Source organism: Protomyctophum parallelum, assembly GCF_964188405.1.
Source record: "Protomyctophum parallelum genome assembly, chromosome: 21".
Taxonomy (NCBI): domain Eukaryota; kingdom Metazoa; phylum Chordata; class Actinopteri; order Myctophiformes; family Myctophidae; genus Protomyctophum; species Protomyctophum parallelum.
Genome location: NC_139713.1, coordinates 4,948,314 through 4,971,977, shown reverse-complemented (window position 1 = coordinate 4,971,977; position 23,664 = coordinate 4,948,314). Strand labels below are relative to the sequence as shown.

General features: G+C 43.6%; 1 protein-coding gene across 1 annotated transcript in view; it reads left to right on the top strand.

Moving 5' to 3' along the window:
• Nucleotides 1-23,664, top strand: part of mctp1b (multiple C2 domains, transmembrane 1b) — a 114,068-nt gene that overhangs the window by 43,828 nt on the left and 46,576 nt on the right. The window contains exons 4-5 of the mRNA XM_083793825.1: nt 12,904-12,983; nt 16,130-16,253. Coding sequence (XP_083649951.1) covers nt 12,904-12,983; nt 16,130-16,253 — 204 coding nt within the window. The remainder of the gene's footprint in view (nt 1-12,903; nt 12,984-16,129; nt 16,254-23,664) is intronic.

Sequence of the window (23,664 nt, the reverse complement as noted above, 5' to 3'; positions counted from 1 at the left end):
TAGGTTTGGGGTTTGGGGTAGGGTAGTAGTATTAGGTTTGGGGTTTGGGGTAGGGTAGTAGTATTAGGTTTGGGGTTTGGGGTAGGGTAGTAGTATTAGGTTTGGGGTTTGGGGTAGGGTAGTAGTATTAGGTTTGGGGTTTGGGGTAGGGTAGTAGTATTAGGTTTGGGGTTTGGGGTAGGGTAGTAGTATTAGGTTTGGGGTTTGGGGTAGGGTAGTAGTATTAGGTTTGGGGTTTGGGGTAGGGTAGTAGTATTAGGTTTGGGGTTTGGGGTAGGGTAGTAGTATTAGGTTTGGGGTTTGGGGTAGGGTAGTAGTATTAGGTTTGGGGTTTGGGGTAGGGTAGTAGTATTGTCCAGCGAAAAAAAAAAAGTGTGGCGGCAGCAGGATTTGAACTCATGAAGCATGGATTGCAAGTCAGTGTGGTAGTCCACTAGACTACCGAGGCAGCTGTCAGAATTAGGTTTTGTGTTTGTATTAGAAGGTGAAGCTCCGCCAGCACAGGCAGCGCTTTCCTTGGCTACTACTAGTAGCCGGCGAGTTGAAACGAACGCACCCTAGGAAATGGTCACCTATGAATACAATATTCGCGTACAGGGTTAGTTCAGAGGTTTGCAAATAGCCTACTTGCCATTAATACAGTGGGTTGTAAAGGTATTCTGTCAGCTTAACACAGGAGGCTGACAGAACCTTCACGTGGGCCACATTCCAATACCCAGAATCTGGTCCACTCGCTCACTCACACTCGCTCACTCCAGCATGGCCATGTTACTTACGGTGAATCAGTCAATACTTGACTTTTACACCTTATTCAAGAATCAATACAGAGATCTAAATCAAAACTACTGCATTGCTTCGTGTTTACAGAAAGCAGTCAGATGTACAGAATGATGAATGTTGGAATTTGGAAACATGCAACAAACAGTCACTTCTATGCCGGCCGGCTATGGTAGTTAGAAGCAGCTTTGTAGCATGTGTGCGCAATGTCTGTGATTAGTGCGTGCGTGCAATTATGACAATTATAAATTCACCTGAATTTTTTTAACTTGCTGAAATTGATATACCGTAATTTCCGGACTATAAGCCGCGGCTTTTTACCCATGATTTGAACCCTGCGGCTTATACAACGGTGCGGCTAATCTATGGATTTTTACAGCTAACGCAGAGCCATCTCAGGCTCTGAGCTAACGTAGCTGCGGCTTATAGTCCGGTGCGGCTTGTATATGGGATTTTCCCAAAATTTGGCTGGTGCGGCTTATATTCAGGTGCGGCTTATAGTCCGGAAATTACGGTAATAGAAATAAAGACCTGAAGGCAAAAACAAGAACAAAACAGAATTCGTTCATTTTCCCCCTAGACTTTTCAAAAAGTATTTATTTAAAGACGTTTACTCCGCGGACGAGGCCAACTCGGCTCGTGACAAATCATGACAATAAACACAATGTTTTGGGCCGATCAAAGAATTAGAAAGAAGAAAAACAAAACAAAAGGTAATTGTACCCTACCCTTTTTTTCCTTCTTTCTAATTATTTGATAGGCCCAAAACATTGTGTTTATTGTCATGATTTGTCACGAGCCGAGTTGGCTTTGTCCGCTTCATAAACGTCTTTAAATAAATACTTTTTTTTGTAGTCTATGGGGAAAATGAACAGGGAATTATTTTCCGGGCCTCTCGTCGGGGACTGCGACTGGGACACTCTTTATACTTTAGAAAGAAGCACAGTCAATATTTGCAAGAAACTTCACAGTAAAACAAGTTCAAACTAAGTCACCATAATTTAAACGTAGCAGTGCCTCAACAACCTCAGTCTGCTAAAAGTCTTAACATCTTCCCCCAAAATCAGAGGGATTTCCCTGTGGCTTAGTGGTTAAGATTTTGGCTCTCCACACGGGAGACCCGGGTTCAAGTCCCATGGGTTAAATGCCTGTTCCTTTCCCCGTGTGAGGTCAAATGGTGGGTGAGTGTAGCAGAGTGCCTCACAACCTCATCCTGATGGCCTGAGAGTCCAACATCTCCCCCGAGCCACAGGGAATTCCCTTTGGCTTACTGTTTAAAGGGTTAGTTCAGAATCTTGGGACTTAAAGTCCCCTTTTAGAACGACGAGAGCATGCAGGAAATAATTCCCCATTCATTTTTCCCATAGACGTTTCAAAAAGTATTCATTTAAAGAGCTGTAAGCCTCGGACAAAGCCAAATCATGACAATAAACACTCTTTTTGGAAAAAATAAATAAAAGTGTTGTACCCTGGCCTGCCCTTCTTTCTAATTATTTGTTCGGCCCCCAAAAAAATTGTGTTTGTTGTCATGAGTTGTCACGGTCTGAGTTGGCTTTGTCTGAGGCTTAAAAGGTCTTTAAATAAATACTTTATGAAACGTCTATGGGAAAAATAAATGGAATGTCATGAAAGGGGGCGGGACTGTGACGCTCTATACTTTAGAAACAAGCCCAAATAAACAACTACACTTTAGAAACAAGCCCAAAAAAACCAGTAAATTATTTGCAAGCACCTTCTCAGAAAAACAAGTCCAAACTAAGTCACCATAATTTATAAATGTAGCAGTGCCTCACACAACCTCAGCCTGCTGACCTTAAAAGTCTAACATCTTCCCCCAAATCAGAGGGAGTTCCCTGTGGCTTAGTGGTTAAGATGTTGGCTCTCCACACGGGAGACCCGGGTTCAAGTCCCATGGGTTAAAATAATGCAAGGCACTTTCCCCGTGTGAGGTCAAAAGGGGGGGGGTGAGTGTAGCAGAGTGCCTCACAACCTCATCCTGATGACCTGAGAGTCCAACATCTCCCCCGAGTCACAGGGAATTCCCTTTGGCTTACTGTTTAAAGGGTTAGTTCAGATTATTGGACTTAAAGCTGTAGGAGCGTGCCGCCCCCTATTTAGAGGGCCCCAGGAAATAATTCCCATTCATTTTTCCCATACATGTTTCATAAAGTATTTATTTAAAGATCTGTAAAGGTCATTACACACTGGCGGATTAGCGACGCGATGCGAATAAGCGATCTGAAAATGCGAAATATTGCATGTTGCAGTTCGCCTGCGAATCTCTGCAAAATACGACACCAGAGCGAACAAATAAAAGCGAAAATGGTCGCATTTTCGCACATTCGCACATTCGCCACTGATGTGGAAGCTTGCATGGACTTCAATTGTTTTTTTTTAAATGCGAATTATTCGCACGAATATATCGCGTCGCCAATTCGCCAGTGTGTAATGACCTTAAGCCTCGGACAAAGCCAACAGCCGAGTTGACAAATCTTGACACTAAACCAAAGAAATGGTGGGCCGAACACATAAACAAATGACACAACTACACTTTCGAAACGTTACTCTGTTTGTATTTCTCAATTTATTTTTATATTTGTGAAAAACAATTTTTTTATAAACGGAACATTAAAAAAAGAAAAACCTACACTTTAGAAATAAGCCCCAAAAAATCAGTCAATATTTGCAAGCAACTTCAGTCCAAACTAAGTCACCATAATTTATAAATGTAGCAGTGTGCCTCAAACACAACCTCAGCCTGCTGGGATTAAAAGTCTAACATCTTACCCCAAATCAGAGGGAGTTCCCTTTGGCTTAGTGGTTAAGATGTTGGCTCTCCACACGGGAGACCCGGGTTCAAGTCCCATGGGTTAAATGTGGTGGGGATATCTTATCCCCTTGTGAGGTCAAAAGGGTGGGTGAGTGTGGCAGAGTGCCTCACCTCATCCTGATGACCTGAGAGTCCAACATCTCCCCCGAGTCACAGGGAATTCCCTTTGGCTTACTGTTTAAAGGGTTCGTTCAGATCTTTGGACTTAAAGCTGTAGGAAATAGAGCGTTGCAGTCCCCCCTTCGGAACGACGAAATATTTCTCCATGCCCTTTTTTTCCTTTCTAATTTTTCGGCCCCAAAATATTGTTTGTTGTCATGAGTTGGCTTTTTTCTGAGGCTTAAAAGGTCTTTAAATAAATACTTTATGAAACGTCTATGGGAAAAATGAATGGGAAATGCTTTTCCAGGTCTGTCGTCGTCATGAAAGGGGGCGGGACTGTGACGCTCTATACTTTAGAAAGAAGCCCAAATAAACAACTACGTACACTTTAGAAACAAGCCCAAAAAAACCAGTCAATTATTTGCAAGCACCTTCTCAGAAAAACAAGTCCAAACTAACCCTTATAAATATAGCAGTGGCACACAATACCTCAGCCTGCTGGCCTAAGAGTCTAACATCTTCACCCAAATCAAAGGGAGTTCCCTGTGGCTTAGTGGTTAAGATGTTGGCTCTCCACATGGGAGACCAGGGTTCAAGTCCCATGGGTTGAATGGCAGGCCCTTGCCCTGTGTGAGGTCAAAAGGGTGGGTGAGTGTAGCAGAGTGCCTCACAACCTCATCCTGATGACCTGAGAGTCTAACATCTCCTCTGAGTCACAGGGAATTCCCTTTAGTCCGGCAGCCGAGGTGGAAGGGTGGGAAATTTGGTATATAGTATTTTGTATTGGCCTAAAATATTGTTTATATACATACATTCATGAATCCTCTTGCTGACCGGCTGAAAGTATTGAGCAATTTCTTTCATAGGGGTTTCTTGTGACCCTACCACTAACATCCTATGGCAGGCAAAAATGTCAACGCTTTAAGTAGCACTTGGCATGTCAAACTAGGAGGTTTTCATGATTCTGAATCCATTCCAATCATTAGTTTTGCACAAAATACACTCCTTGGACGAATAACGGCCATAGACATCATGACAAATGTGATGAGGTCAGCACATTTTGGGCACATTTGGGAAAGTTGCAATGGCTGCTTTTAGCCCAGGGATTGTATTTTGTGCAAAACTAATGCTTGGAATGGATTCAGAATCATGAAAAACCCATAGTTTGACATGTCACATGTTACTTAAAGCAAAAGGAAAATTTGACATTTGTTCCTGCAATAGGATGTTAATGGTAGGGTCACAAGAAACCCCTATAAAAATGCCCAAAACTGACAGCCGGTCAGCAAGTGGATTCATGAATGTATGTATACAGTATATACATACATTCATGAATCCATCCAAATATTAATCCAATCCAAATATTGTCTATATAGTGTATACTATATAGACAATATTTTAGGCCAATAAAAAAAAAGACTATATACCAAATTTCCCACTTTAAACAAAAGAAGCCTGTCGGCTGCCGGACTATTTGGCTTAGTATGCATAACATACTCTCTCCCCATGCCTTCGGCCTGGTGGAGACAATAAGTCGCTATGATTTATAAATGTAGCAGTGCCTCGATCACAACAACGTCAGCCTGCTGGCCTTAAAAGTCTAACATCTTCCCCCAAATCAGCAGGGAGTTCCCTTTGGCTTAGTGGTTAAGATGTTGGCTCTCCACACGGGAGACCCGGGTTCAAGTCCCATGGGTTAAATGCTCCAGCCTATTCCCTGTGTGAGGTCAAATGGTGGGTGTAGCAGAGTGCCTCACAACCTCATCCTGATGACCTGAGAGTCCAACATCTCCCCCGAGTCACAGGGAATTCCCTTTGGCTTACTGTTTAAAGGGTTAGTTCAGATTCTTGGACTTAAAGCTGTAGGAGCGTGCCGCCCCCTTTTAGAACGACGAGGGCACCAGGAAATAATTCCCCATACATTTTTCCTATAGATGTTTCATAAAGTATTTATTTAAAGATCTGTAGCCTCGGACAAAGCCAACAGCCGAGTTGACAAATCATGACACTAAACCAAAACATTTTTGGGCCGAACACATAATTAGAAAGAAGAAAACAAAAACAAAAAGAGTGTTGTACCCTGGCCTGCCCTTCTTTCTAATTATTTGTTCAGCCCAAATTTTCATGATTTGTCAACTCGGCTGTTGGCTATACTTTAGAAAGTAGCCCAAATAAACAACTACACTTTAGAAACGTTACTCTGTTTGTATTTCTCAATTTACTTCTATATTTGTAAAAAACAAAAAAATATATAAACGGAACATTAAAAAAAAAAAAACCTACACTTTAGAAACAAGCCCCAAAAAAGCAGTCAATATTTGCAAGCAACTTCAGTCCAAACTAAGTCACCATAATTTATAAATGTAGCAGTGTGCCTCAAACACAACCTCAGCCTGCTGGCCTTAAAAGTCTAACATCTTACCCCAAATCAGAGGGAGTTCCCTTTGGCTTAGTGGTTAAGATGTTGGCTCTCCACACGGGAGACCCGGGTTCAAGTCCCATGGGTTAAATCCACCCATGGTCTCATGTAAGTAATTATCCCCGTGTGAGGTCGAATGGCCTGAGAGTCTAACATCTCCCCCGAGTCACAGGGAATTCCCTTTGGCTTACTGTTTAAGTTGGCTGATTAATTCATTAAATCAGTTTTCTGTCTGATTCTGTCTGACAGGTTTTATATCAGTGGTTCTCAAACTATTTCACGTCAAGGACCCCCAAATATTATATTGTAATTTGGCCGCCAAGTAAAACTACTGTTCCAGAAAGCCGTCAGATGTACAGAATGATGAATGTTGGAAATATGCAACAAAGAGTCACTTCCAAACAGTCACTTCTTCTATGCCGGCCGGCCATGTTAGTTTAATAGAAGCAGCTTTGTAGCATGTGTGCACAATGTCCCTGATTAGTGAGTGAGTGTGTTTGTGTGCGTGCGTGCATGCACAGTCAGTGCCCGCGTGTATATATAATTAGTACAAATTAACATGACATTTTTAAACTATCAAAAACTGATAATAGAAGTAAAGACCTGAAGGCAAAAACAAGGGAACAAAACAACCCAAACTGATAGTTGTGAACTGCAACAGGCTCCACAAAGGGCCCTGCAGCTCTCCCTCAGACAGCCTGGGCACACCTGAACCTCCATGCGCAGCCAAAAGAAGCTGTCTGCCGGCGTCTCTTCCGGGTTTTTAGACAGCTAGTGGATGGAAATGAAGCTCCTCCCACGCGGCATTCGCTGGGTCAAGCTTTTCCAGGAATCTGGCCGACGTGCTCAGAAAAGCACAGTCCAAATTTGCAAGCAACTTCACAGAAAAACAAGTCCAAACTAAGTCGCTGTAATTCATAAATGTAGCAGTGTGTGGCTCACAACTAAAAGTCTAACATCTTCCCCCAAATCAGAGGGAGTTCCCTTTGGGTTAGTGGTTAAGATGTTGGCTCTCCACACGGGAGACCCGGGTTCAAGTCCCATGGGTTACATGGAGTTCATTTGAAAACCCTGTGTGATGTCAAAAGGGTGGCTGAGTGTAGCAGAGTGCCTCACAGCCTCATCCTGATCACCTGAGAGTCCAACATCTCCCCCGAGTCACAGGGAATTCCCTTTGGATTACTGTTTAAAAGGGTTAGTTTAGATTTTTGGGACTTGAAGCTGTAGGAAGTAGAACGTTGCAGTCCCCCCTTCGGAACGACGAGGGCACCAGGAAATAATTCCCCATATTTTTTTCTCATAGACGTTTCAAAAAGTATTTAGTTAAAGATCTGTAAGCCTCGAACAAAGCCAAATCAATAAGTGTTGTACCCTGGCCTGCCCTTCATTCTTTATTGTCATGATTCAACTCGGCTGTTGTCTTTGTCTGAGTCCCATGGGTTAAATTCCGATGTCTTTCCCCGTGTGAGGTCAAATGGTGGGTGAGTGTAGCAGAGTGCCTCACAACCTCATCCTGATGACCTGAGAGTCCAACATCTCCCCCGAGTCACAGGGAATTCCCTTTGGCTTACTGTTTAAAGGGTTAGTTCAGATTATTGGACTTAAAGCTGTAGGAGCGTGCCGCCCCCTATTTAGAGGGCCCCAGGAAATAATTCCCATACATTTTTCCCATACATGTTTCATAAAGTATTTATTTAAAGATCTGTAAGCCTCGGACAAAGCCAACAGCCGAGTTGACAAATCTTGACACTAAACCAAAGAAATGGTGGGCCGAACACATAAACAAATTTATTTTATATACACAACTACACTTTCGAAACGTTACTCTGTTTGTATTTCTCAATTTATTTTTATATTTGTAAAAAACAAAAAATGTATAAACGGAACATTAAAAAAATAAAAACCTACACTTTAGAAACAAGCCCCAAAAAAGCAGTCAATATTTGCAAGCAACTTCAGTCCAAACTAAGTCACCATAATTTATAAATGTAGCAGTGTGCCTCAAACACAACCTCAGCCTGCTGGCCTTAAAAGTCTAACATCTTACCCCAAATCAGTGGGAGTTCCCTTTGGCTTAGTGGTTAAGATGTTGGCTCTCCACACGGGAGACCCGGGTTCAAGTCCCATGGGTTAAATGTGGTGGGGATATCTTATCCCCTTGTGAGGTCAAAAGGGTGGGTAAGTGTAGCAGAGTGCCTCACAACCTCATCCTGATGACCTGAGAGTCTAACATCTCCCCCGAGTCACAGGGAATTCCCTTTGGCTTACTGTTTAAAGGGTTCGTTCAGATCTTTGGACTTAAAGCTGTAGGAAATAGAGCGTTGCAGTCCCCCCTTCGGAACGACGAAATATTTCTCCATGCCCTTTTTTTCCTTTCTAATACTTTTTTCGGCCCCAAAATATTGTTTGTTGTCATGAGTAGGCTTTGTCTGAGGCTTAAAAGGTCTTTGAATAAATACTTTATGAAACGTCTATGGGAAAAATGAATGGGAAATGCTTTTCCAGGTCTGTCGTCGTCATGAAAGGGGGCGGGACTGTGACGCTCTATACTTTAGAAAGAAGCCCAAATAAACAACTACACTTTAGAAACAAGCCCAAATAAACAACTACACTTTAGAAACAAGCCCAAAAAAAGCACAGTCAATATTTGCAAGCACCTTCACAGAAAAACAAGTCCAAACTAACCCTTATAAATATAGCAGTGGCTCACAATACCTCAGTCTGCTGGCCTAAGAGTCTAACATCTTCACCCAAATCAAAGGGAGTTCCCTGTGGCTTAGTGGTTAAGATGTTGGCTCTCCACATGGGAGACCAGGGTTCAAGTCCTATGGATTGAATGCCCGTCCCTTGCCCTGTGTGAGGTCAAAAGGGTGGGTGAGTGTAGCAGAGTGCCTCACAACCTCATCCTGATGACCTGAGAGTCCAACATCTCCCCCGAGTCACAGGGAATTCCCTTTAGTCCGGCAGCCGAGGTGGAAGGGTGGGAAATTTGGTATATAGTATTTTGTATTGGCCTAAAATATTGTCTATATACATACATTCATGAATCCTCTTGCTGACCGGCTGAAAGTATTGAGCAATTTCTTTTATAGGGGTTTCTTGTGACCCTACCACTAACATCCTATGGCAGGCAAAAATGTCAAACTTTCCTTTCGCTTTAAGTAGCATGTGGCATGTCAAACTAGGAGGTTTTCATGATTCTGAATTCATTCCAATCATTAGTTTTGCACAAAATACACTCCTTGGACGAATAACGGCCATAGACATCATGACAAATGTGATGAGGTCAGCACATTTTGGGCACATTTGGGAAAGTTGCAATGGCTGCTTTTAGCCCAGGGATTGTATTTGTGCAAAACTAATGCTTGGAATGGATTCAGAATCATGAAAAACCCATAGTTTGACATGTCACATGTTACTTAAAGCAAAAGGAAAATTTGACATTTTTGCCTGCAATAGGATATTAATGGTAGGGTCACAAGAAACCCCTATAAAAATGCCCAAAACTGACAGCCGGTCAGCAAGTGGATTCATGAATGTATGTATACAGTATATACATACATTCATGAATCCATCCAAATATTAATCCAATCCAAATATTGTCTATATAGTGTATACTATATAGACAATATTTTTGGCCAATAAAAAAGACTATTACCACATTTCCCACTTTAAACAAAAGAAGTCTGTCGGCTGCCGGACTATTTGGCTTAGTATGCAAAAAATACTCTCTCCCCATGCCTTCGGCCTGGTGGAGACAATAAGTCGTTTTAGTCGATTTATAAACATAGCATAGTGCCTCACAACAACATCAGCCTGCTGGCCTTAAAAGTCTAACATCTTCCCCCAAATCAGAGGGAGTTCCCTTTGACTTAGTGGTTAAGATGTTGGCTCTCCACACGGGAGACCCGGGTTCAAGTCCCATGGGTTAAATTCCGGATGACCGTGTGAGGTCAAAAGGGAGGGGGGTGAGTGTAGCAGAGTGCCTCACAACCTCATCCTGATGACCTGAGAGTCCAACATCTCCCCCGAGTCACAGGGAATTCCCTTTGGCTTACTGTTTAAAAGGGTTAGTTCAGATTCTTGGACTTAAAGCTGTAGGAGCATGCCGCCCCCTTTTAGAACGACGAGGGCACCAGGAAATAATTCCCCATTAATTTTTCCCCATAGATGTTTCATAAAGTATTTATTTAAAGATCTGTAAGCCTCGGACAAAGCCAACAGCCGAGTTGACAAATCATGACACTAAACCAAAATAATGGTGGGCCGAACACATAATTAGAAAAAAGAAAACAAAAACAAAAAGAGTGTTGTACCCTGGCCTGCCCTTCTTTCTAATTATTTGTTCGGCACAATTTTTTTTGTTTATTGTCATGATTTGTCAACTCGGCTGTTGGCTATACTTTAGAAAGTAGCCCGAATAAACAACTACACCTTAGAAACAAGCCCAAAAAAAGCAGTCAATATTTGCAAGCAACTTCCAAACTAAGTCACCATATTTTATAAATGTAGCAGTGTGCCTCAAACACAACCTCGGCCTGCTGACATTAAAAGTCTAACATCTTACCCCAAATCAGAGGGAGTTCCCTGTGGCTTAGTGGTTAAGATGTTGGCTCTCCACATGGGAGACCCGGGTTCAAGTCCCATGGGTTAAATCCACCCATGTTCTCAAAGCAGCTCCAGCACCACGAATTATCCCCGTGTGAGGTCAAATGGCCTGAGAGTCCAACATCTCCCCCGAGTCACAGGGAACTCCCTTTGGCTTACTGTTTAAGTTGGCTGAATTAATGAAATCAGTTTTCTGTCTGATTCTGTCTGACAGGTTTCTATATCAGTGGTTCTCAAACTATTTCACGTCAAGGACCCCCAAACATTATATTGTAATTTGCTGCCAAGTAAAACTACTGTTCCAGAAAGCCGTCAGATGTACAGAATGATGAACGGTGGAAATATGCAACAAAGAGTCACTTCCAAACAGTCACTTCTTCTATGCCGGACGGCCATGTTAGTTTAATAGAAGCAGCTTTGTAGCATGTGTGCACAATGTCCCTGATTAGTGAGTGAGTGTGTTTGTGTGCGTGCGTGCACAGCCAGTGCCCGTGTGTATATACAATTAGTACAATTATAAATTAACATGACATTTTTAAACTAGCAAATGATAGATGCACAGCATTGACCCAGCATTCGCTGGGTCAAGCTTTTCCAGGAATCTGGCCGACGTGCTCAGAAAAGCACAGTCAATATTTGCAAGCAACTTCACAGAAAAACACAACCTCGGCCTGCTGACATTAAAAGTCTAACATCTTCCCCCAAATCAGAGGGAGTTTCCTTTGACTTAGTGGTTAAGATGTTGGCTCTCCACACGGGAGACCCGGGTTCAAGTCCCATGGGTTATGTGGACTTAAAACCCCGTGTGAGGTCAAAAGGGTGGGTGAGTGTAGCAGAGTGCCTCACAACGTCATCCTGACGACCTGAGAGTCCAACATCTCCCCCGAGTCACAGGGAATTCCCTTTGGCTTACTGTTTAAAGGGTCAGTTCAGATTTTTGGACTTAAAGCTGTAGGAAATAGAACGTTGCAGTCCCGCCCCCCTTTCAGAAAGACGAGGGCACCAGGAAATATTTCTCCATGCCCTTTTTTTCCTTTCTAATTATTTGTTCGGCCCCAAAAGATTGTGTTTGTTGTCATGAGTTGGCTTTGTCTGAGGCTTAAAAGGTCTTTAAATAAATACTTTATGAAACGTCTATGGGAAAAATTAATGGGAAATGCTTTTCCAGGTCTGTCGTCGTCATGAAAGGGGGCGGGACTGTGACGCTCTATACTTTAGAAAGAAGCCCAAATAAACAACTACACTTTAGAAACAAGCCCCAAAAAAGTCCAAACCAACCCTTATAAATATAGCAGTGGCTCACAATACCTCAGTCTGCTGGCCTAAGAGTCTAACATCTTTCCCCAAATCAGAGGGAGTTCCCTGTGGCTTAGTGGTTAAGATGTTGGCTCTCCACATGGGAGACCCGGGTTCAAGTCCCATGGGTTAAATCCGCCCCTCAGCCCTCTACCCCGTGTGAGGTCAAATGGCCTGAGAGTCCAACATCTCCCCCGAGTCACAGGGAATTCCCTTTGGCTTACTGTTTAAGTTGGCTGATTAATTAATTAAATCAGTTTTCTGTCTGATTCTGTCTGACAGGTTTCTATATCAGTGGTTCTCAAACTATTTCACGTCAAGGACCCCCAAACATTATATTGTAATTTGCTGCCAAGTAAAACTACTGTTCCAGAAAGCCGTCAGATGTACAGAATGATGAATGTTGGAAATATGCAACAAAGAGTCACTTCCAAACAGTCACTTCTTCTATGCCGGCCGGCCATGTTAGTTTAACCCATTTGGTGTTTTAAACATTATGTTATAATTTAGCTGTTGAAAAATAGCAGATCTACAAGCTCCACGAGCTTGTAGGTCTGCTATTTTTGAAAAATCGTGAAAATGTGGCGCAAATTTGGAATATATTTATTTTTACTCAAATCTTTGTTTCTGGGGCAATTACATATCATTTTTGGGGTCCTTGACATGAAATATTGAGCACCACTAATACAGAAACATGGGTATTTCAGACATTTTTTACCTCAGGCCTAAATGGGTTAATAGAAGCAGCTTCGTAGCATGTGTGTGCAATGTCCCTGATTAGTGAGTGTGTGTGTGTGTGTGTGTGTGTGTGTTCAGGGCAGCGGCTGCGTGTCAAATAGTATTAACATATATATATGTTTCTTCTCCGCAGGTGTTTGACTATGACTTTGGTCTTCAAGATGACTTCATGGGCTCCGCGTACCTCAACCTGGTGTCTCTAGAACAACACGGGTACCTCTTACTCTTTCTTTACTGTGTATTTCCCTCAATATATAAAATCTACTAATGTATATTTTTGTCACTCAAGAGAAAATAACTAAACTCTTGCAGGCCGCACTGGGCTCCATGTAAAGATGTATTTAAACTCTTAAAGTGCTGCGTTTAGTTGTGACTCAAGTACAAGAGGTGAATGTGAATGTTGGTGTGTGATATATGCTCCTCACACTGTGCTAACAACAACAACAATATAAACACTGTACAATACTGGGTATAGGAAATAATGTATAATACATGTTGGACAAAACATGAAGGTAAATCCCTTAGCAGAAATGGAGTACAAAAGTAGAACCAGAATCATCTCTATTACAGTTTAGAGATGATTAAAAAGTAAAACAATTGGGTGAAATGGGCTGCAGCGCACAGTCTTGACGCACAGTTAATATTTACAAGCAACTTACTTAACTGTAGCACTGGCTCACAATATAACCTCAGCCTGCTGGCCTAAAAGTCTAACATCTTACCCCAAATCAGAGGGAGTTCCCTTTGGCTTAGCGGTTAAGATGTTAGGCTCTCCACACGGGAGACCCGGGTTCAATTCCCATGGGTTATTTCCGGCACTTTAATCCCTGTGTGAGGTCAAAAGGGGGGGTGAGTGTAGCAGAGTAGCGCTGCTCACAACCTCATCCTGATGACCTGAGAGTCTAACATCAACCCCCGAGTCACAGGGAATTCCCTTTGGCCAAATTCCAATACCCAAAATCTATTCCACTTGCTCACTCCAGCATGGCCGTGTTATGGTAATATTGGTGACCTGCTGAAATATGTGACCATCATCATGTGGACTTCACACAACTTACATGGAAGTCTTTAAATATAGTCTAAGGTTGAACTCTGCTAAAAACGGCAACGGTTTACATTGGGACACTGTCTGACATTATGTGATTGTTTCTACAAGATTGTCACATATTTCAGCAGGTCACCAATTTCAACGTAACGCCAACCATGCTGGAGTGGCCGAGAATTTGGCTAAACTAAGGCTTAGGGTTAGTTCAGAATTTTGGACTTAAAGCTGTAGGAAACAACCTACTTATAACATACGTAAGTGCAGGAGATTCGTACCAAAAGGAAAGAACATAAACATGCTCTTTTTGGGTTGGCAAAAGGGCCTTTCTGTGTGGAGTTTGCATGTTCTCCCCGTGTCCCCTAGGGTAGGTACCCTCACATGTTCTCCCCGTGTCCCCTAGGGTAGGTACCCTCACATGTTCTCCCCGTGTCCCCTAGGGTAGGTACCCTCACATGTTCTCCCCGTGTCCCCTAGGGTAGGTACCCTCACATGTTCTCCCCGTGTCCCCTAGGGTAGGTACCCTCACAAAAAACATGGCAGTAATCCTGGTCACTAAACTGCCTCCCCCTGGCCAGCCGGGGCGCCTGATGGAGGGGAAAGGAACTGGTCGGAATAACGTGTTCCTTCCACGCGCTACGTCCGGCCAGGGAAACTCCCCCCTGTCAGGTGTAAAGAAGCAGCTTGGACTCCTCATGTATAGAAGGAGGCATGAGGTCAGTCCGCTGCCCCCCCCAGGTTGGCAGAGGAAGTGTAGCGCCCAGTATTACATTAGATAATTTGGCACTGGGTGAAAAAACAGGGTTGCAAAACCGTGGGATAAAAATGATAAAAAAAATAAACATGCTATTAACTATTATTTGAAACCCTCTACAAAGAGCACCTGTCTGCAGTTTTTCGACATATTAAGGACCCACGAAGCGGGTTTCTTTTTTCTTGATAAACATGCGCTCTTGTTGGGAGTAAAAAGGGATGTTTACACATGGAACTAGTTTGAACTGGTTTATTTGTCATTGTTCAGGGCTCGGATAACCTCAGGGGACTACTCGGTGTTGCATTATATAACCTGGAACAAGTATCCAGACATTAGGCCCAGGCCGTAGCGTAACGGTCTGGGCACCGGACTGGTGATCCAGTCGCAGTGTGCCGCGGGTTCGACTCCCGGACCCGACACGGCCTTTACCGCATGTCATCCCCCCATCTCTCTCCCGTTTCCTGTCAGCCTACTGTCTGTCCCTTAAAAAATCAATAAAAGGCGTAAGCCGCAAAAAAAATATCTTAAAAAAAAAAAAAAAAAGTATCCAGACATTATATTTAATACAATATAATACATATTGCATTGTTCAAGTATACTGTAAAGAATCAATGCTGCTTAATCACCACCAGTACACCATGGTAGGCTATGAGTTGCTTAAATATTGGAGCTACTTATTAATATTAACACCAATCATAGGTGTGTGTGTGTGTGTGTGTGTGTGTGTGTGTGTGTGTGTGTGTGTGTGTGTGTGTGTGTGTGTGTGTGTGTGTGTGTGTGTGTGTGTGTGTGTGTGTGTGTGTGTGTGTGTGTGTGTGTGTGTGTGTGTGTGTGTGTGTGTGTGTGTGTGTGTGTGTGTGTGTGTGTGTGTGTGTGTGTGTGTGTGTGTGTGTTTTTTTATAATTTTTTATCCCACGATTTTGTAACCCATTTTTCACCCCTGCGTCAATCATCTAATGTGATCCTGGGATCTACACACCCTCCACCAACCTAGTCCCCATATATGGGGGACAAGGGGAGGCCAACCTAGTCCCCATATATGGGGGACAAGGGGAGACCAACCTAGTCCCCATATATGGGGGACAAGGGGAGGCCAACCTAGTCCCCATATATGGGGGACAAGGGGAGACCAACCTAGTCCCCATATATGGGGGACAAGGGGAGAGCAACGGACTTGAACTCATGCTTCCTTCATGCCTGAGTGTCCAAGTTGCTCCTTTTACACCTGACAGGGGGGAGTTTCCCTGGTTGGACGTAGCGCGTGGAAGGAACACGTTATTCCAACCAGTTCCTTTCCCCTCCATCAGGCGCCCCGGCTGGCCAGGGGGAGGCAGTTTAGAGACCAGGATTACTGCATGTTTTTTGTGAGGGTACCTACCCTAGGGGACACGGGGAGAACATGTGAGGGTACCTACCCTAGGGGACACGGGGAGAACATGCAAACTCCACACAGAAAGGCCCTTTCGCCAACCCCGCCTCGGGTATGGGCACTGATGAGTGTGTGTGTGTGTGTGTGTGTGTGTGTGTGTGTGTGTGTGTGTGTGTGTGTGTGTGTGTTTTAAGGACGGTCCCGGTGACCTTGACCCTGAGGGACCCCCAGCACCCTGCCGACGACCTGGGGACCCTCGACCTGCTGGTCACCCTGACCCCCAAACACAGTCCCGTAGAGGAGAGCACACACACCATGGTATGTATACGCTGGGTGTGTGTGTGTGTGTGTGTGTGTGTGTGTGTGTGTCATTCTCTCTCAGCACACACACACACACACACACACACTCTCAGACAGGAACAACAAGTCAAGAGGCCACAGACCTCTGTCTGTCTGTCTGTCTGTCTGTCTGTCTGTCTGTCTGTCTGTCTGTCTGTCTGTCTGTCTGTCTGTCTGTCTGTCTGTCTTCCATTACAATCACCATTCCACATACCTAAAAAAAAACCTGATAGAGGGAATCTTGACTTTCAACATGGCAATGTGGTTTGGCGATCTAAATGTAAAAGGAAGAAGCAAGCTGCAGCGAATAGTAAACCTAGCCTCAAAAATCATTGGGAAGAGACAGCAACAATTAGGCTGTATCTACAAGGAGGTACTTCGTAAAAAAGCTGTCGATAGCAAACGGCCTCCTCTCTCTCATCCACTCTGCAGGGAGTTCCAACTACTTCCCTCTGGTAGACGGTACAAAAGTACCAAAAGCTAACCGTAACATTTTTTTTTTAATTCCTTCAAACCAAATGCCATTAAGGCACTACATGATACCATGTCTCGCTAGATTTGTTTGTTTTTCCAATGTTTTTGCATTGGTATTTGTATTTGTCCTGCACTTTTTTTGCCATGAGAAAATAATTGTGTTTAAGTGTTGTTGCTGTTGTTGTAACTGTTTGTTTTTTTACTGTTGAGACCGAAGACGACTTTCCACACGTGGACAACAAATTAAACTAACTAACTAACTAACTAACTAACTAACTAACTAACTAACTAACTAACTAAATGTACTGAATAAGAGATGCAGATATACAGACATGACGTACAGTACTGAGTGAATCTGTGCTTTCCACAGCAGAAAGACACGGTTAAGTCATATCGCTGGAGTTCTGTTGTCAATACAGTGAGTTAATGCTGCCTATACTGTACTGTACTGTACTGTACTGTACTGTACTGTACTGTACTGTACTGTACTGTACTGTACTGTACTGTACTGTACTGTACTGTACTGTACTGTACTGTACTGTACTGTACTGTAGCAACTATACCCCTTGTAGCCTAAACCTGTCACTGATAGCCTCCTCCATGTACTGTTCTCCTTATTAGTCCTAATAATAGACTCATCATAATATGTGTTTCCTTTTTTCTTGTTTATTAGTTTGAATTGTATATATACTGTGTATATATATATATATATACTTTTTTTTGGATAGTCGCTATAGCCTCCAACGTCTGACTTTCGGTATTACGTCATATGGCAGCCCAAGTCTATGGACTTTGAATGTTTGTTTAGTGCACTTTAAGCGAACATTACCATGAGGCTCACTTGTCCTGTTTGTTTTCTTCAAATCAACATTTCTCATGCAGCTATTTTCATATCAAAGATTCATTTTCAATTTACTTCAATTTTACTGCAACAAACAATACTCCAGCTATAGCTACACGATTGATTGATTGATTGATTGATTGGATATTTGTTTATTTGACATAATGTATAAACGGCAACAGTCAAATACTCAGTCCAAAATGAGGGGTAGCACCAAAAACAGTCCTTGTGAATGAGCTGTGTGTGTGTTTCACAGTATTGTGAACCAGGACATGGTCTGTGTGTGTTTCACAGTATTGTGAACCAGGACATGGTCTGTGTGTGTTTCACAGTATTGTGAACCAGGACATGGTCTGTGAGTGTTTCACAGTATTGTGAACCAGGACATGGTCTGTGAGTGTTTCACAGTATTGTGAACCAGGACATGGTCTGTGTGTGTTTCACAGTATTGTGAACCAGGACATGGTCTGTGTGTGTTTCACAGTATTGTGAACCAGGACATGGTCTGTGTGTGTTTCACAGTATTGTGAACCAGGACATGGTCTGTGTGTGTTTCACAGTATTGTGAACCAGGACATGGTCTGTGTGTGTTTCACAGTATTGTGAACCAGGACATGGTCTGTGTGTGTTTCACAGTATTGTGAACCAGGACATGGTCTGTGAGTGTTTCACAGTATTGTGAACCAGGACATGGTCTGTGTGTGTTTCACAGTACTGTGAACCAGGACATGGTCTCTGAGTGTTTCACAGTACTGTGAACCAGGACATGGTCTGTGTGTGTTTCACAGTATTGTGAACCAGGACATGGTCTGTGAGTGTTTCACAGTATTGTGAACCAGGACATGGTCTGTGTGTGTTTCACAGTATTGTGAACCAGGACATGGTCTGTGTGTGTTTCACAGTATTGTGAACCAGGACATGGTCTGTGAGTGTTTCACAGTATTGTGAACCAGGACATGGTCTGTGTGTGTTTCACAGTATTGTGAACCAGGACATGGTCTGTGTGTGTTTCACAGTACTGTGAACCAGGACATGGTCTCTGAGTGTTTCACAGTACTGTGAATCAGGACATGGTCTCTGAGTGTTTCACAGTACTGTGAACCAGGACATGGTCTCTGAGTGTTTCACAGTATTGTGAACCAGGTCATGGTCTGTGTGTGTTTCACAGTATTGTGAACCAGGACATGGTCTGTGAGTGTTTCACAGTATTGTGAACCAGGACATGGTCTGTGTGTGTTTCACAGTATTGTGAACCAGGACATGGTCTGTGTGTGTTTCACAGTATTGTGAACCAGGACATGGTCTGTGAGTGTTTCATAGTATTGTGAACCAGGACATGGTCTGTGTGTGTTTCACAGTATTGTGAACCAGGACATGGTCTGTGTGTGTTTCATAGTATTGTGAACCAGGACATGGTCGGTGTGTGTTTCATAGTATTGTGAACCAGGACATGGTCTGTGTGTGTTTCACAGTATTGTGAACCAGGACATGGTCTGTGTGTGTTTCACAGTATTGTGAACCAGGACATGGTCTCTGAGTGTTTCACAGTATTGTGAACCAGGACATGGTCTGTGTGTGTTTCACAGTATTGTGAACCAGGACATGGTCTCTGAGTGTTTCACAGTATTGTGAACCAGGACATGGTCTGTGTGTGTTTCACAGTACTGTGAACCAGGACATGGTCTCTGAGTGTTTCACAGTATTGTGAACCAGGACATGGTCGGTGTGTGTTTCACAGTATTGTGAACCAGGACATGGTCTGTGTGTGTTTCACAGTATTGTGAACCAGGACATGGTCTGTGTGTGTTTCACAGTATTGTGAACCAGGACATGGTCTGTGAGTGTTTCACAGTATTGTGAACCAGGACATGGTCTGTGTGTGTTTCACAGTATTGTGAACCAGGACATGGTCTGTGTGTGTTTCACAGTATTGTGAACCAGGACATGGTCTGTGAGTGTTTCACAGTATTGTGAACCAGGACATGGTCGGTGTGTGTTTCATAGTATTGTGAACCAGGACATGGTCTGTGTGTGTTTCACAGTATTGTGAACCAGGACATGGTCTGTGTGTGTTTCACAGTATTGTGAACCAGGACATGGTCTCTGAGTGTTTCACAGTATTGTGAACCAGGACATGGTCTGTGTGTGTTTCACAGTATTGTGAACCAGGACATGGTCTCTGAGTGTTTCACAGTATTGTGAACCAGGACATGGTCTGTGTGTGTTTCACAGTATTGTGAACCAGGACATGGTCTGTGTGTGTTTCACAGTACTGTGAACCAGGACATGGTCTCTGAGTGTTTCACAGTACTGTGAACCAGGACATGGTCTCTGAGTGTTTCACAGTATTGTGAACCAGGACATGGTCTCTGAGTGTTTCACAGTACTGTGAACCAGGACATGGTCTCTGAGTGTTTCACAGTATTGTGAACCAGGACATGGTCGGTGTGTGTTTCACAGTATTGTGAACCAGGACATGGTCTGTGTGTGTTTCACAGTATTGTGAACCAGGACATGGTCTGTGTGTGTTTCACAGTATTGTGAACCAGGACATGGTCTGTGAGTGTTTCACAGTATTGTGAACCAGGACATGGTCTCTGAGTGTTTCACAGTATTGTGAACCAGGACATGGTCTGTGAGTGTTTCACAGTATTGTGAACCAGGACATGGTCTGTGTGTGTTTCACAGTATTGTGAACCAGGACATGGTCTGTGAGTGTTTCACAGTATTGTGAACCAGGACATGGTCTGTGTGTGTTTCACAGTATTGTGAACCAGGACATGGTCTGTGTGTGTTTCACAGTATTGTGAACCAGGACATGGTCTGTGTGTGTTTCACAGTATTGTGAACCAGGACATGGTCTGTGAGTGTTTCACAGTATTGTGAACCAGGACATGGTCTGTGTGTGTTTCACAGTACTGTGAACCAGGACATGGTCTCTGAGTGTTTCACAGTATTGTGAACCAGGACATGGTCTGTGTGTGTTTCACAGTATTGTGAACCAGGACATGGTCTGTGAGTGTTTCACAGTATTGTGAACCAGGACATGGTCTGTGTGTGTTTCACAGTATTGTGAACCAGGACATGGTCTGTGTGTGTTTCACAGTATTGTGAACCAGGACATGGTCTGTGAGTGTTTCACAGTATTGTGAACCAGGACATGGTCTGTGTGTGTTTCACAGTATTGTGAACCAGGACATGGTCTGTGTGTGTTTCACAGTACTGTGAACCAGGACATGGTCTCTGAGTGTTTCACAGTACTGTGAATCAGGACATGGTCTCTGAGTGTTTCACAGTACTGTGAACCAGGACATGGTCTCTGAGTGTTTCACAGTATTGTGAACCAGGTCATGGTCTGTGTGTGTTTCACAGTATTGTGAACCAGGACATGGTCTGTGAGTGTTTCACAGTATTGTGAACCAGGACATGGTCTGTGTGTGTTTCACAGTATTGTGAACCAGGACATGGTCTGTGTGTGTTTCACAGTATTGTGAACCAGGACATGGTCTGTGAGTGTTTCATAGTATTGTGAACCAGGACATGGTCTGTGAGTGTTTCACAGTATTGTGAACCAGGACATGGTCTGTGTGTGTTTCATAGTATTGTGAACCAGGACATGGTCGGTGTGTGTTTCATAGTATTGTGAACCAGGACATGGTCTGTGTGTGTTTCACAGTATTGTGAACCAGGACATGGTCTGTGAGTGTTTCACAGTATTGTGAACCAGGACATGGTCTGTGTGTGTTTCATAGTATTGTGAACCAGGACATGGTCGGTGTGTGTTTCATAGTATTGTGAACCAGGACATGGTCTGTGTGTGTTTCACAGTATTGTGAACCAGGACATGGTCTGTGTGTGTTTCACAGTATTGTGAACCAGGACATGGTCTCTGAGTGTTTCACAGTATTGTGAACCAGGACATGGTCTGTGTGTGTTTCACAGTATTGTGAACCAGGACATGGTCTGTGTGTGTTTCACAGTACTGTGAACCAGGACATGGTCTCTGAGTGTTTCACAGTATTGTGAACCAGGACATGGTCGGTGTGTGTTTCACAGTATTGTGAACCAGGACATGGTCTGTGTGTGTTTCACAGTATTGTGAACCAGGACATGGTCTGTGTGTGTTTCACAGTATTGTGAACCAGGACATGGTCTGTGAGTGTTTCACAGTATTGTGAACCAGGACATGGTCTGTGTGTGTTTCACAGTATTGTGAACCAGGACATGGTCTGTGTGTGTTTCACAGTATTGTGAACCAGGACATGGTCTGTGTGTGTTTCACAGTATTGTGAACCAGGACATGGTCGGTGTGTGTTTCATAGTATTGTGAACCAGGACATGGTCTGTGTGTGTTTCACAGTATTGTGAACCAGGACATGGTCTGTGTGTGTTTCACAGTATTGTGAACCAGGACATGGTCTCTGAGTGTTTCACAGTATTGTGAACCAGGACATGGTCTGTGTGTGTTTCACAGTATTGTGAACCAGGACATGGTCTGTGTGTGTTTCACAGTACTGTGAACCAGGACATGGTCTCTGAGTGTTTCACAGTACTGTGAACCAGGACATGGTCTCTGAGTGTTTCACAGTATTGTGAACCAGGACATGGTCTCTGAGTGTTTCACAGTACTGTGAACCAGGACATGGTCTCTGAGTGTTTCACAGTATTGTGAACCAGGACATGGTCGGTGTGTGTTTCACAGTATTGTGAACCAGGACATGGTCTGTGTGTGTTTCACAGTATTGTGAACCAGGACATGGTCTGTGTGTGTTTCACAGTATTGTGAACCAGGACATGGTCTGTGAGTGTTTCACAGTATTGTGAACCAGGACATGGTCTGTGTGTGTTTCACAGTATTGTGAACCAGGACATGGTCTCTGAGTGTTTCACAGTATTGTGAACCAGGACATGGTCTGTGAGTGTTTCACAGTATTGTGAACCAGGACATGGTCTGTGTGTGTTTCACAGTATTGTGAACCAGGACATGGTCTGTGTGTGTTTCACAGTATTGTGAACCAGGACATGGTCTGTGAGTGTTTCACAGTATTGTGAACCAGGACATGGTCTGTGAGTGTTTCACAGTACTGTGAACCAGGACATGGTCTCTGAGTGTTTCACAGTATTGTGAACCACATGGGCTTGGTCTAGACTAGAGTCTAGACCAAGCCCATGTGGTTCACAATCTAGACTGTATGCATGCAGAGTGGAGCAAACAGAACTTCCTCTCTCTGACCTATTATTCTCAGCAGGTTTTTGCATTCATGTTTCATTGGCTAAAGCAGTTCATTGGCTAAAGCAGGACCTCTAGTGGTCAAATGTATAATACACTATATACAGGATGGTATATAAATAAAAAGTAATTATTACAAACGAATAAGAGAGAAGGAAAGCGAATCAAAGCACAGCAAAGAACCAGTAGGGAAAAATAGCTAGAACAAAAACCCCATCGATCCAACAATGCTTTTTAGAAACGTTCTCCAGTTCAGATGACGCATGTAGACCCTCCTCCGCTAGACAACTCCTGTGATTCTAGGACCATTCAACCTTTTATAGCTTAGTGATTGTGTAGATCTGTGGTTAAATCATGGCGGACTGACCTCATGCTTCCTTCTATGCATGAGGAGTCCAATTCTGACCACCAGGTCATGTCTAGGCTAGTAGACGTGACCTTTGACACCATCCAAATGTCTCAATAGAAGAGAAGAGAGACAATATAAGTTATATATTGTTTTCACACTTTTTTGACATTGACATTTTATTCGTCAAAAGTGAGTGACATGTGGCACAGTTGGTAGTGCTGTCGCCTCACAGCTAGAAGGTCCTGGGTTCGATTCCCACTCGGGGCGCTGTGGTTTCTGGCGGCGTGTTTCCTCCTCCGCGTCATCAGTGCCCATACCCGAGGCGGGGTTGGCGAAAGGGCCTTTCTGTGTGGAGTTTGCATGTTCTCCCCGTGTCCCCTAGGGTAGGTAACCTCACAAAAAACATGCAGTAATCCTGGTCTCGAAACTGCCTCCCCCTGGCCAGCCGGGGCGCCTGATGGAGGGGGAAAGGAACTGGTCGGAATAACGTGTTCCT